At 43.1% G+C, this 14754-nt stretch overlaps 1 protein-coding gene across 4 annotated transcripts in view; it reads left to right on the top strand.

Annotated features, from left to right (window-relative positions):
- The window catches only part of LOC137168509 (cytohesin-1), a 39601-nt gene that overhangs the window by 24275 nt on the left and 572 nt on the right, over window positions 1-14754 (top strand). For 3 of the 4 annotated variants that reach the window (XM_067571136.1, XM_067571135.1, XM_067571137.1), the window contains exons 2-12: window positions 3635-3717; window positions 5909-5973; window positions 7245-7311; window positions 7408-7526; window positions 8567-8647; window positions 8873-8985; window positions 9702-9850; window positions 9979-10091; window positions 13879-13957; window positions 14056-14124; window positions 14385-14539. In XM_067571136.1, coding sequence (XP_067427237.1) covers window positions 3635-3717; window positions 5909-5973; window positions 7245-7311; window positions 7408-7526; window positions 8567-8647; window positions 8873-8985; window positions 9702-9850; window positions 9979-10091; window positions 13879-13957; window positions 14056-14124; window positions 14385-14539 — 1093 coding nt within the window. The remainder of the gene's footprint in view (window positions 1-3634; window positions 3718-5908; window positions 5974-7244; window positions 7312-7407; window positions 7527-8566; window positions 8648-8872; window positions 8986-9701; window positions 9851-9978; window positions 10092-13878; window positions 13958-14055; window positions 14125-14384; window positions 14540-14754) is intronic. The other variant, XM_067571134.1, reaches the window with a different exon arrangement.

Raw genomic sequence — 14754 nt, 5'->3', positions numbered from 1 at the left:
ACGGGCCCTGTCAGGTCGCTGTAGGGGCCCTCTACCATATGAAAGGCTCCTAGAACAGATATAGACCCGGCAGATGAGCAACATTGAAGGGAAGACCACAACATTTCCCATCTTACTGTTTACAAACTTTTTTTTTATCTTATTACCTATATCAGTAAGAGCTGGTGTGTTATCAGGGCATCAGTGATGCTATCTTGATAAATTAACATGCTTTCAGTTCTACAGAAACTCTCCATCACTCTTTATTCACCTCATTTGCCCTTTCTGTCTCCTCACTTTCTCCCCCTCATTCTCGCTTCTTCTTTTTTTTTTCTGATGACAGCCTCTTTTCATTGGCTGTGCCAGTGCAGAGGTTTGCTGAATGACAGCCAAACAGCGCGCCCAGACAGAAGGCAAACAAGCAGCTCTCAGCATTTAGTTAAGTGGATGGGTTCCCCCTCATCTGCTGTCTTCTGGGAAATGACACCTACTTGGTACCCACCCCTGGCACAAGCATTATGGGGCCTTTCTCTTCCCTGGTCTTCTTTATTTTGGGTGGAGCCAGGCAGGCACCTGATAGGCTGGTTCCCTGAATAACTCTCACCATGTGGCTGACATGAGATGACGTGTTAATTGCAGGGCCTTTTGGAAGATACTGATTTTCTTCAAGCTCCTTCTTTGTGCTCTTGACAGAGGCGAGTGGACAGATGATTTCCATCCTCAAATGATTATGTTCCTTTCAGTGACTTTCTATCTCCTCCTTGGCATCAAATTATAGTCCTCTCTCCAGTTCTCCTCCCCTATCAGTCCTTCACTTCGAGATCCTCTTCTAAGCCAGGAATGCTGCGGTTTTGCTGTGCTGGGTCCCGCTGTCCTGCGCTTTGTGCAATGGCTCCCTTCAGCATCCGCCAGCCGCCCAGCCTGACATCATGTTTCCAGAAAGAGGAATGGACTGCCCCCTTTAAGCTCATCCTCCCTGTTGCTCTTGTTTGTGCTGTTGAACACACAGCCCTGCTCTGGGTTTGCTCAGCGTGACATTAATTCACCCAGTCGATCGGGAGACAACTTCATTAAATGGAAGAAGGCCCATGAAATCTCAGACCTATCAGCACTTTTTTCTTTGCACATGTGCATGCATCGCGCGCTTTATCGCGCATCCCGGCCTGTATCTAAAACATTAACATCTCCCCCGATATAAGCTGCTCTCAATCGGTTGTGCAACTGTTTATTTTGGTGCCTGTCTTTTCTCTGCACCATCCTGTCAGCTCCCCCTCGTAAGTGAAAATAGTTGTGCCAAGCTAACCACGGTTTCCATGGATACCCAGAACATTTGGGATGGATGCGGCTGGTTTTGCAGTGATACTGTAGGCTGTAAGGTATGAGTGTGAAAGGTCAATCTCGAGTGGACCGCTGTTCTCCCCCAGCTGTCTGAAACAAGACGGGAGGACAATGTGGCTTTGTTGCGGAGCTTTCAATCTCCTTAACGGCTCGCTATAAGGCTCTTGTTTTAGACCCCCATCTATTGTCTATTATCCCTGTGTTGAATATTAGCAGACATTCCAGTGAATGTCATGGGTATGTGCCTCAAGATGTTTAGGTTAGCATGCCTTATGTTATTAAAATAAGTGCTTTACGTGCTGTAGCATACATTTTTTTTCTTTAGGATATCTTTTAAATGCTGGAGAGGTAAAATGCCAATTTATTTAGAGTTTTACATTTGAATTAAATGTTCTTTGCAGGAAAATTAGCTGTGTGTATATGTGTGTGCGTCTCTAAACACAGTGAAGCTCCTAATCTCTGGATGGCTGGTCGTGTCCTTGCTTTATTGATTGCTGTGCCAGATTTTGTTTTGCTTTTGTAACCTTCATTCCACCAAGCCTTTACTGCTCGGAGGTTAGCCACTCATACTTAAAACTTTAGCGTTTATTAGGATTATATGAGACCAATATTGTGCAAGGAACGTGGGGCAGTTTTCAATTTGGAGATGAGAGGAAAAAGTCAAAGGGAAAAAGGAGATTTTTAAGGGTCATTGTTAGTATCATAGATAGTCTTGGAATGAGTAATATAATACCTTGTGTTGAAGATTCCTCTGTCCTCAGCTTCCGTCACTTTATAACCATTACCTTGTTAACCGTTTGCAGAGATCCACCAAGTCCAGCCCTAGCCTCGACCCCTTTAACCTTTGAACCCTGCTGCTGAGGTAATGAGGGAAGGAGGGGAGGTCACAGGAGGAAGCTTGTGTTTTCGGCCACGGGGGGAATCAGAGAAAGAGTCACTGATTGACAGAGATGATTTTCCAATGTAACAGACATTGTGACTTTTGCAGCTCACTTACTTAAATATGACACTGGGTTCAGGGGGTGTGATTGCCACTGGGGCTACACATGCTAAATATATCTAGTCTTGTGATACTGCAAGAATCTTTCTGTGTAAACGTCTGCCAAATAACACTTTGCATGACATATCGTGCAGTAGAGCAGTCTAGTGGTCGGTGTCTTGCACCTTGGAGGACACCGACTTTCATTTCATATCACAGGACTTTCAGCTTATGACTATTGTGCAAATGTTTGTGCAAAAAATGTATCTAGTCGGAAACACAAGGCACTCATATGGACTGGAAATACTGGTAACTAGACAATGCTGTAAAATACTCAAAATATAAATTGCACTACTACCATGTGTCTAATTTCTAACTGTATACCCATTATACTGTAACTAATGGTGCTTGATGCAAATCCAGATATCTAAGAATATTTATTATTAGACATCATCCTGGATTATTACAAAGCACTGCAGTGTCTCTAAGTGTCTGCAGTAATTAAAAGAGAAAATTGCTACAGCAAGTGGTAAGTTTTTGCAAACATCAGAGGAGTGAAATCTATTCCCTCCAGTCACAAAGCTTTTTAGAAGCAGACAAAGTTGCATATTAACTATATCCTTCCAAAAGGGGGTTATTTGTCATTTATGGTCTTGTTCTTCAAGTAAGTGACAAGAATCACCTGGTTTTCAAATGGAATAAAACAGAGAAACAGTAAATGAAAAACGCCTCCAATGCAGTGCTAAAGTAAACAAAACAGAGATTGTGCTTGGACCGCTGTTATGATTAGAGTGCTGATACCAGTGGGGTCCCTCCGCACACCCACAGACACACAAATGCATTGTCCATCAATCAGGACACATTGCTCGCACCTCAGTCCTTGGCACAGACAAAGCTAATTATAACGGCTTATGGTGTGAGTGACAAGAGGACTGGCAGCGCTTCGAGACTTGTCACATTTGTGCTACTCTGGCACTGATGCTCAGCGCTGCTTGGCTGACTCGAGCTGTTTCATGTAGTCGCACAAAAGTTAAATCCTCCTCAAAGTGCACCTGGCCGCAGCAGACTTTGTTTGCTGTCGGTGTCAATGTTTCGCACGCTGAGAGAGTTTGTAGTTATGGGAAAGGCTCGCTCGCTGATCCATCACTGATGCCACAACTAAGAAAGAAGTCTCTCCTCTCCTCTCCTCTCCTCTCCTCTGTCCCCTCCACTCCCCTGAGGATACCCTAAGGGACATACCTTAAGGGATAGACAGATATTCAAAGAAAAGGATAAAGGTGCATTATATTTTGGGCGCTACTGTCCTAACACTTCATCTTCTCTCTCATCTCTCACTAGTGCCGGACGACCTCACCCCAGAGGAGCAGCAGGAGCTGGAGAATATCCGCCGGCGCAAGCAGGAGCTGCTGGAGGACATTCAGGTAATATTAAGATAGTATATATGGGGGCTCCGGTAATGCTTGTATGTGCAAATGTTTAATCCACACAAACAGTAGATAGGAACAAAAAAAAAGCATGTACCTCATGTGGCTGCCAAAAATGTCCTTTCAAGGTTATTTATTTTTAGTTTTGCTGATGTTTTGTATGCCAAGTGAGTCAGTATTTTGACAAAGTTGTCAAAAAATGACACAGTTCAAAAGAAATCAACTTACTGATTTTCACTGGAAACAAGTATTTTACTCAACTGCCTGTCCTGCTGTAAAAGCGTGTATGTTTAATAAAAATTATACTACTTGGATCCAGAGATACTTTTTTATCACAGCAGGACTAATCATAATAAAACATTTAAGAGATTTAAACATTAAAATGACCAAGTCTGAGATTTAGTGGCTCATCGGGCAAGATGGTTTTTATTTTTTGACCTACAAGGTCCAGACTCTTGGCTCACTTCCACTGCCTTCAGCTACAACTGCAACTCCTCTGCTTTTTGATTAAACGTTTAACTCCTCCATCCAGTTTTTGCTGTCTTTGTGCAAATTCCCCTTTCAAACATTTCACCCCAAGTGGAATGTGAAGTATTTCCTACCGAGTGCTCACTTCCTCAGAAAACTGTGTCTGTTTATTGTTTAGCCATTCAATCTCTATTTATGGATGCAAGTTATCTCTTTTTCACGGTTTATTGAAATGTTGTTTGGACCACAACACGGTGGAGTATTAAAATAAGACAAGCATGCAGATAAATTAGGATTATGCTCATATGAGGAATGTGCTTATACAGCCAGTTGAATATCCCTCATTTACTCCCTGATTTCCAAAGTGAGCCAGGATTTAAATCAGCCTGGCTGAATTCCTAAAGTGGTTTGTTTGATTCCTGTCCATGGCCCCTGAGGATTCTTTTTGCTATTGCCCTGACCGTAGAGTGCATCTGATGATTGTAGCTTGCTGCTCAGGTCAATCCTGCCACTCTTTAACCAGCTCCATACTCAAATGATACACAGGCGTGACAGACATGTCACATGTCATGCCCTGACAGAGAGTTGGCCTTCAGACGTCTCTGGCCCTGACACACAAACATTGGAGGTGTGATCTGACACATCATCTCTTTTCCACCATCGCAGCCCCCCTCCCACCCTCTTTTCTGGACACCACCGCTGCCCCCATCTTCCCCCATCATCCTCCTCCTCTGTGGTTTTCACACTGACCCCTCTCCTACTCATCGACTCCCACAACTCTCCCCTGTGGTACTGCTTGTCAAGGCCCCCACCGTAGCCACCCGCTTTCCTGTACGAGCACAGCCTTTGTTTGCGGAGGCAAGCATCTGAGGAATGTGTTGTGATTGCGCAGGCCTTGAAAACACAGATGTTCCCTTTGTGGTTTGGGCTATAGTGGTTTGGTATTATGCAGGAGAAATGATACATTAACACTGCAGCTGGATATGAATGGAAAGGCTCGATGATTGTAACCTTTACTAGGAGCGTCGAAGCCTCTCATGACCAATAGCCGTATACCAGACTTCTCTTGTGCCACTCTATTATTCCACATTTTCATCAAGCTGACGTCACCCTCTCCATCCTCTACCCTCTGCAGTGCCCTTACTGCGCCAGTCTGGCACCAGTGGGCCTGGCTTGAACAACTAAATCTGCCTCTAAGGCCATTAATCACTAAAACGCTACACAAAATATAATCCACTTTCACGCTTTCTTACATCCATTTGTATTGAGGTTATCCCTGAATTTTCTCAGCCTAATCAAATTCAGATTGAGAGGATTGTTTGGGAGAGAAATACACGCAAACACACATTCTCTGATATGAGATATACAGACAGTTACTATCAGTTTTTAGAGAACTGAGGCGATCTGAATGAGCAGCAGAGTGTGAAGTTTCAGCTCCTGAGAAGTGACTCCGCTCTCTTTGTTGATGAAGGCTCTGATGTGAGTATTTGTGTGATAAAAGGCCACCTGGCTGACAGATGAACTGAGATAATCAGAGATGATAGCCTCTCCATTTGCATTGTTTTATAGAGCCCTTGCGTTTTGTTTTGTTTTTTATACGAATGCTTTGTATGTTGTTTGTGTTGGTCACACCCTTCCGATATTGAAATAGCCAGATGGTGTATTCATATCGCTATGATACTCATCATATTCATGACTAACACTCCTGTCTTCTCTGCAGCGGTTGAAGGATGAGATAGCAGAAGTGACGAGTGAGATCGAGAACCTGGGTTCCACTGAGGAGAGGTAAGAAAATGTGACCCAACCCCCCCCCACCCCCCCCCAAACTACACACATATTTCCCTCTCTGTTGTCCAAATTGGCTTGTTGTTTGCCTTCTATTAACCTAGCAAATGAAGCTGTCAGTTATTAATGTTTGATGGCCAAGTTGGGCCATCCAGTCACACCAAACACCCTACCCAAATTGGCTATGCTTTTAAGGCAGTTTAAATGTTTCATCAGGCACACCCCCATGATGGGAGGCCTCATTGAATAATGCAGTGGGTGTACGGGCAGAAGCAGACAATGGATGGTCCCAGGAGAGGGAGCACTCGGGTTTGGTCTACTCAAGTGGATAGGGATCCCATCAGCTACAGAATATTCCTAATGCACTTTCTCTAGGATCCAAAACCCATTAAGGGTTATGGCACCTTCTTGTGATCAAAGTTTCCTATGATCCATTTATTGAAAACAGAACATGACAATCAGACCGCACTGCTGATGTCAGCTGTACTCTCCCTTGTGGAGCATCTGTGTAGTTGAGTGTTGGACTTTGGCAAACAAAAGCCAAAGGAATGCTGGTGCTAGTGAATCAGTGGGAAGAAGTGGTGACCTCTCACCGGCTGGAGATGGAGATGTAACCATGGTGATGGCGGACTCTTGGAGTGCACTTTGACCTCTGAATTACTCAAGGCCTGAGAAATGAGTTGTTCCCATATGCATGACGTTAAACGCTTCATCAACGCTTTGTCATCACGGTCGAAGGGGGGGAAAGGGTCTGGCCGCTGCCGGACAAATGAAAAATGTTAGAAGATTCATTGAGGAAATGAATGAATGAACTTATTGAATTGATCTGAGCCATGCTAGAATTAGTAAGATGATGGATCATCAATATGTTGGATTTTGTTGGTTCTGAATGAGTCATATCAAAAAGGCAAAACGTGTATACATAGTAGAGCTGAAATGATTAATCCATTAGTAGATTAAGAGAAAATTAATTGTGCCAAAAATCACTGGTACTTGCTATCAGTTTTTATTTGTTGTCTGTAATAGTATATAATATATCCATAGGTTTGGCCTTTAAACATCCCTTTGGGTTCTTGGAAAATGTGATTTTTCACCATTTTCTGAAATTTTATAGACCAAATGACTGATCAAAAAAATTGGCTGATTATTCTGTAATAAAAATATTTTTTACACTGTAATTGTTACATAAACCACTCATATACCACAACAAATTACATATTACGTTCATATGTCAAGGACAACTAACAGCAGCCTACGCTCTGATGTTCCAGGAAAAATATGCAGAGGAATAAACAGGTGGCCATGGGCCGTAAGAAATTCAACATGGACCCCAAAAAGGTAGGTGGAAGAAATTAAGTAACGTGTCATGAAATATGATTTGTCTCACATGTTTTCATAAGCAGGATGTAATCTGGGGCGCTGTCTCTTTCACAGGGGATCCAGTTCTTGATAGAGAATGACTTGCTGAAGAACACCAGTGACGACATTGCTCAATTCCTCTACAAGGGCGAGGGCCTCAACAAAACAGCTATTGGAGATTACCTCGGAGAGAGGTCGGCCTAAAGACAGATATATTGTTCTATTCTCTATCTAACCATCTCCCTATCAGAGTTTCTACCTCTCTATGCGGATTTTTGTACACATCCAACCATGTGGTTGATAAGAGCATCGAACAGAGATCACCCTCTTCGAGAGCGCATACTTTCCGTATTGCTCTGTTTCCTCTTGGTCAGGCACACCCATCCTTTCCCAAACATAGATTATTGGTTCCACATTTAGACAGTCCTCTCAAGACGATGTCCGTCGTTACTCAATAGCCTCCATCTGTCTTTCATTATCTTACTCATTCATAAGTAACGTGATCAAGAGACTCACAACTTGAGAATGCATGCATGTCTTGGAAGGCAATTAAAGATTTGACTGGAGAGCAGGGCATCCTTGTTAGAGTGAACACATAATACAGGAAATAAGGATGGGCCTGATGTTCAGTATGTAGCGCATGGGGACTAAAGAGCAGGCAGTGTTACAGTCAGGGTGTGGTCGGTGAGGTCAGACCAGGAAATGGAGCACAGGCTTTTGATGGATGCTTTCTGTTTGATTGTTATCAAGCTTTCTGCGTGTTTCTGATCTGGAAGGAGGGGCCGGATCAGCACGGGAGATAGGATTAGTCACTTGTCCACTGGGAATAACATAACTCTGTCATGGAGAGCACCTTAGAGCCACCCCATGATCCCACAGGGCAGATCATTTACTCTGAAGGGCATAAAGGTCGAGAATGATGTCATGATCAAGATTAGATGATAAATGAAGCAGGTGGGATGTGTTTATCCTTTTCCACCGGATCTCATAGACTTCTCCAGACCATGTGTGCCAGAGCTGGTCCTTAGACACGAGCCTGATGAGTCCTCTAACATCTACATTTCAAATGAGGCAACAATCAGGCTTTTACATACAGCTTTGAGCCAACAGTTCCCTTTTGTAGATTTGCTTATCGGTAACAATCTTTAATTATTTCTTTCTTTTGTTGGGTTTGCAAACAATCACTTTTTAAATGTTTAACTATAAGAATTTGCCCCTTTTTTGTCTCCTACAGAGATGATTTTAATATCCAAGTCCTCCATGCCTTTGTGGAGCTTCATGAGTTCACAGACCTCAACCTGGTTCAGGCCCTAAGGTATGACCGCACCCGCATCCTCACACCTGCTACATACTCACTCACTACCCAAAGCTAGATCCTTATAGCTTTGTCCCCTTTTTATGTAAATCATGTGTGATACGGTCCATTTTTTTTATGAAAATGCAGGTGTCAGTTTCAGTCCTGTAGCATGACAGAATTTATTTAGCTTTCTCACAGTATCTGAGAGCGTGTGGCTGACGACTCAGCTGTGTCCCCTGACAGACAGTTCCTGTGGAGCTTTCGGCTACCGGGAGAAGCCCAGAAGATTGACCGCATGATGGAGGCTTTTGCCCAGCGCTACTGCCAGTGCAACCCTGGTGTTTTCCAGTCCACAGGTAGGGCTGACATACTTTACAGCCCCAGCTTTCAGTACTGCCATAAAAAGCCAAAGACCTGTGAATGTGTGAGCAGTGAAACAAAGAATTAAAGGACTGCACATTAATAAATATAGTTACTCTGATTCAAATCCCTAATCAGAATAATAATAACTCTAATTTTGTATTTTTTAATGGACTGTACTGGTCATATCTAAACGTTTTTATTTAGCAGACACACAGTCTGCTGAGGTGATCTGTGTTATAGAGGAGTGTCTGGCTTTTGGGAAATAATGCCCGTAGCAGACGGCTGCCTCTAACATAGACGCAGATGGATGTGAATAATGCATGGGACTTCTCAACAGCCTAACGGGCCAGATAAAGTGCTGCTGCGTCAGCCGTGTGCTTTCCACGTTGTCTTTTAGCGTACACACACGCACAAGGGTGCCCGTTCAGAAACACACATGCATAGTTAGCTGCCCACAAGCAGCCTTTCACTCCCACCCGCTCTCGTCGCTAACGAAGCTTCGCCTATCTGTTCCTCTCTGTTAGACTGTGGTCCCCAAAGTGCAGTCAGAAGCAGTTAGCTCAGCTAATTTACATTCCTATTTAAACTCTACATTAAATACTGGCAGCAGTTTTATGGTAAACAGCAACCTTTCGCTAACTCGTAAAGCTCATCTCTCTCTCACAGTGTGATCATATGGTGTGTCTGTGTGTGTTTCTGTGTGTAACAGACACCTGTTACATCCTGTCATTTGCCATCATCATGCTGAACACCAGCCTCCACAACCCGAATGTGAAGGACAAGCCTACTGTGGAACGATTCATCTCCATGAACAGAGGAATCAACGATGGAGGAGACTTACCTGAAGACCTGCTCCGGGTGAGGAGCGCTTCCAAACTCTTTTTCTGTTATGTCCCTTCCTTGTGTGTTTTTCTTCGCAATGTGACCCTGCACCTTTCTCTAATCTCAAACTTGCTGCATATTCACAACTCTAACTCTCCTTGTAGAATCTTTATGAGAGCATCAAGAACGAGCCTTTCAAAATCCCAGAGGACGACGGCAACGACCTCACACACACTTTCTTCAATCCAGACAGAGAGGGCTGGCTGCTAAAACTGGGTGAGTGACCCAGAAAATACACTTACTTGGGCACATAATGAATTGCTAAAATGATGGCATTCTCATCAATACGGCTGCTCCGATAGATGACTTTGTCGTCATAGCAGCACATATGGGTGGACTATCTCAGGGTTCAGAATCAGCCTGTATAAAGTGATAACCAATGTCTACCCTGAGGTCAATAACCTGTGAGTGTATGGGAATATGCGAGTGTGTTAGGTACCTGTGAGCATGTGTGTTCATGCTCGACCTGAGACATCTGAAGACATCTCTGCCTGCTTTAATGTATTATGAATGTGGCCTTGAGATCAGACCACCATATGTGGAGGCTTTTGAATTATTTAAGAGAAGGCATATTCATATACTGACATGCATGCACACACACAAATACTGACTTTCATAGCCACACAGAGTATATAAATCAAGAAATCTTAAAAAAACATTGGGGTTGTCTCGGTATCTCTAATTATTTTTTCCCCCAAATGGAATTTTACCAGTTGGTGAAGTTTCAAGGGACATTTAGTTCTGACCTTTTGCTAATTTATAGCTTAAACATATGTTTGGAGACATAAACATGCACATACATACACATACACTTCTTGTGCCTATATCATTACAAATGGTCCACAGGATGTCAGCTGGTACCTTTAATGGTCGTAAGCACTCTACAAGTAGAAAAGCACAACCCTGGACTCCCCAACTCTCCATCCTCTATTTTCTCTGAGATCTCTGTCTGGTTTCCAGATTCACAATGAATTTCATAAAAAAGCATGAATGTTTAAAGTCAAATTGAATTTTCCAGTCACTGTGACTCTTTACAACCGAATACACTGAGGTAGAATTACTCTTTCTCCAATAACGCCAAATTAGAAGATTTGAGTAAAACAATCAGGGTGGAAGATAAACTACTGGATATCTCAGGAAATTGACCCAAATGGAGGTGATATTTAATGTAGTGCTTTGCAGTAATTGTGACAAGTTCACATTGAGTAGAGCTCCTCCGTGTGGACTAAAACTACAACAGCAGATGTGTAAAAATCTGCTTACTCATTACTAAATACAGTATTTTCAACTTAAAAAGCTGTAAAGCAGTGCATCAAAGCCTCCTTGGAGCCAAAATGAACAGGACTGTGGTGCAATAATTCCTTATCATTTAATTTGATTTTTTTGTTTCCTTTTCCTCTTCGTTTGTTTGTTTGTTCCCATGATTTTGGCTGTTGTCTTTCCTCAGGAGGTATGTACACCTGCTCTTCCCAAACGCTAGTCCATTTCTCAGCTCTCAGGTGCTTTTGGTGGTCCGCCATGCTTTTGTTCTATTCTTCTTTTTTTTTTTTTTTTTAACTTTCATACAGGGTTTTTTTTTTTTTTTTGTCTATAGGTTTTTATTTTTATTGTTTGTCTCTCCATTGACTCATTTAAACCTCAGATGTTTGTTTGTCTGTCGAGTCTCTCATTGAGCTGGTGGTTTTTTTCCCCACTGTCTTTTATCTCTGTGGGTGGTTGCCGGGCGGTCGCTGGGTGCATTTGCCACCCCGTGGGCTCGGCTCGGGGAGCTGATGCTTTGTGACCACTCTACTGAGCAGTTTGACCTTCTTTTTTCTCTGTACGCTGTGGTGGTCACTCTCTTTGATCTCTGTTTTATGGAAGCTGCATTATACCTTTTTTTCCATACAGCGAGCACAACAAAGGACTTTGCTTGACTCTCCAAATTGATCATGAACCCATTTACCCATTGGCTTATTGTCGTTTGCTCTCTGGTTGCATGGAAAAGGAATACTGCACCTTTTCAACAATATGGCTCTGCTCCTCTTATCTCTGTAATGCTGTAAGTGGATCTGAAGGGTAACGATGTGGATGCGACTAAGTTTGGCACTAGACCGGACTGGACCAAACTGTGGGAGAGAAGCATGGGCAGAGGAGTGTGCTGAAAGGGATTCAGGCATGGTTCAAATGATTCATGCATGCTTTATATATATATATACTCAAATTGCACATGGTTAGTAGCAGTGCATTCTGGTAATTTGTGCACCTTTCCTATTACAAAATAAGATTGAATTGGTGCAGAAATGTGGTAATTGAATGGGACTGGGGTTATTTTTTTGCACAAAAATAAAAAGCAATATTAGGTAAGAAGACTAACCATTGCTAATAATTTTTAAGGGGATCATAAAACAACAAAACATCAACAACCAGAAATGATTTAAAAAGCCACCTGTTCCCTTTTAACCTCCGCTTGCCCAGCCTCCCACAGCCCCGTCTTGCATGGGTGACTCCCTCCACTTAGCTCCACTCCGGCCTAGCACCGTCCACACCCTTGCAACAATCTGCTGGGACGTCCCGCCTCGTCCCAGACATTCTTGCACGGGAGGAGGTCATCTGTCTTTCTCAGAGTGACAGGAAACTGACATGACCATCAAATCTAATCGCAAACCTCCAACCCAATCAAACTCTCCGGCCGTCAGCTGTGTGACTCTTCCATCACGTCTGTGTTTTCTGTTGGTCTGCTTTTTTGTTGCAACACGCTGACGTGTCGAGATGTGGCGAGGGGCTCTCCATCTCTGCCTGTCGAGTGAAGCGTGTCGTTGTAGATAATAACAAATATAGACCAAAGCGTTTGACCTATCATGACATCTGCGATATGATGGGATATCATATACAGTGCTAAGGCTGTTATATGATAATACAAGTGTGTTCTACATGTCTATGTGTGCTGAAAAGCATCCACTTAGCTCTCCTCTGTCATGGTAGATGGGTTTCAAAATGCAGCTTTTTACTAACATTGGTGGTGGGATAGCCTAGTCTAGACAAGGCTTAGGTCTTTATGTCATGATTAGAAAGAAATTTTGTCTCCCCATTCACTGAACACTGCTCCTGTATAGCTGAGAAGTTACTTAACAAAGCCAAAACAGGAAATTCAAGTCTGAGATGCCTGTAGAGTAGCCGAACAGCTCCAGGCGCTGAGCTTCCTGCCCGACTCAGTTTGTCATTGGCATCTCATCCTCAGAGAGCGAAGCTGCCATCTGCTTCTCTGATCAGGTTTCCCCTCACAGGAAGTATGGGTGACAAAGGGGGGTCAGAGGTCAGCTACAGATCAGCAGGCACAGAGTTAACCAGAGAGCCACTACTGGGCATGAAAGAGGCAAGAACTTAATCCTGGGCTGTATAAAATGACCTCTCAGTTACTCCTTAGTTTCAACATTCAACCCTCATATGGTAATTTCATTGCTTTCCATATTTATAACTGTCCTCTAGTAACTTCATTTAGGTGGTAGTTCATTAAGTTCAGTGAGTGCAAAGCACATAGATCTGTATCCTGCCTATTGATCCCAGCTTTCCAGACTTATTATCTGAGTCAGCAACTAAGGAGAGACACAGGGCGTCATTTAAGGAGCAATGAAGCTTTATCATATAGCATCCCCACACTGACTCCAATTATCCTTAATATGGTATATATCAACCATTTGGGATTTAACTGTTGAGTGTCCAGGACCTGTTATAACATTTTTGGTGTAAAAACAATTCCTTAAAACGCCAAATTAAACAAAAGAAGGAAAACACCCAGACAGGTGAAGGCGATGCAGCTGTGGTGACGGTGAGCGCACGGTGCAGTGGTGGATCAGAGCAAATAGTGGGATATTCTGGGAAAAGGAGCCCTCTGGAGCCGTCATCTGTCTGTCTGCTCATACATCTGTCTGCCTGTCTGCTGCTCGACCTGGTGCTTCGGTGCTCGTCTCTCTCTCTCTCTATTTCTCTTGCTGAACCTCTCTGATGCTGGCCTTTTGCTCCACAGGGGGACGAGTAAAAACCTGGAAGAGGAGATGGTTCATCCTCACAGACAACTGTCTGTACTACTTTGAGTACACCACAGTGAGTACGGCTAGGTTCATCAGTCACAGTGAAGATTTTATTGTTTCCTGTGTGCAGAACTCTGTCATTCTGTCATTTTTTTTTATTTTTTTGTGCAGGACAAAGAGCCCAGAGGAATTATCCCACTGGAGAACCTGAGCATCAGGGAGGTGGAGGACAAGAAGCCTGTAAGCATAGCTCCCTCTACTGGTTCATTCTGTGACTACACACAGTCAGATCTGGTTTTAATAGAACCTATTTTTTTAAATGTCAATATAGAAGAGCGTCTCCAGTTCTACCCATTTAGAAAATTAACACCAGATGCTGTTCACACATAGTAATGGAGAGACTTATTAGTTACCTCGAGCTAATAGATCAATGTGTTATTAATCAATCCTGCTGTTTGTTCATTTATTGATACTTTATTTCTAACTTCTCCTCCTTGTAGAACTGCTTTGAGCTTTTCATCCCTGACAACAAGGACCAGGTGATAAAGGCGTGCAAGACAGAGGCTGACGGGCGCGTCGTGGAGGGCAATCACACCTTCTACCGAATCTCCGCCCCCACTGCTGAGGAAAAAGATGAATGGATGAACAGCATCAAGTAAATGATTTTTCCTCCACTCCTTAAATCATTGTCACATAAAACCTTCCTGAAGGCATAGTTCTGATGCAGTATATCAAAACTTCCACCAAAGGCAATTTTTTAGGTTTATATCGAGTTTCACCAAAAAAAACTTAGATGTTTTCAAGGGAGGCAGAATGTGATTTTTACTTGGATGCCACGTCCCCACACATCCAAAAGTTCTACTGCAGATG

The sequence above is a fragment of the Thunnus thynnus genome, chromosome 17 (genome assembly GCF_963924715.1).
Source record: "Thunnus thynnus chromosome 17, fThuThy2.1, whole genome shotgun sequence".
Lineage (NCBI taxonomy): Eukaryota > Metazoa > Chordata > Actinopteri > Scombriformes > Scombridae > Thunnus > Thunnus thynnus.
This window is presented reverse-complemented; position numbering and strand designations above follow the sequence as displayed.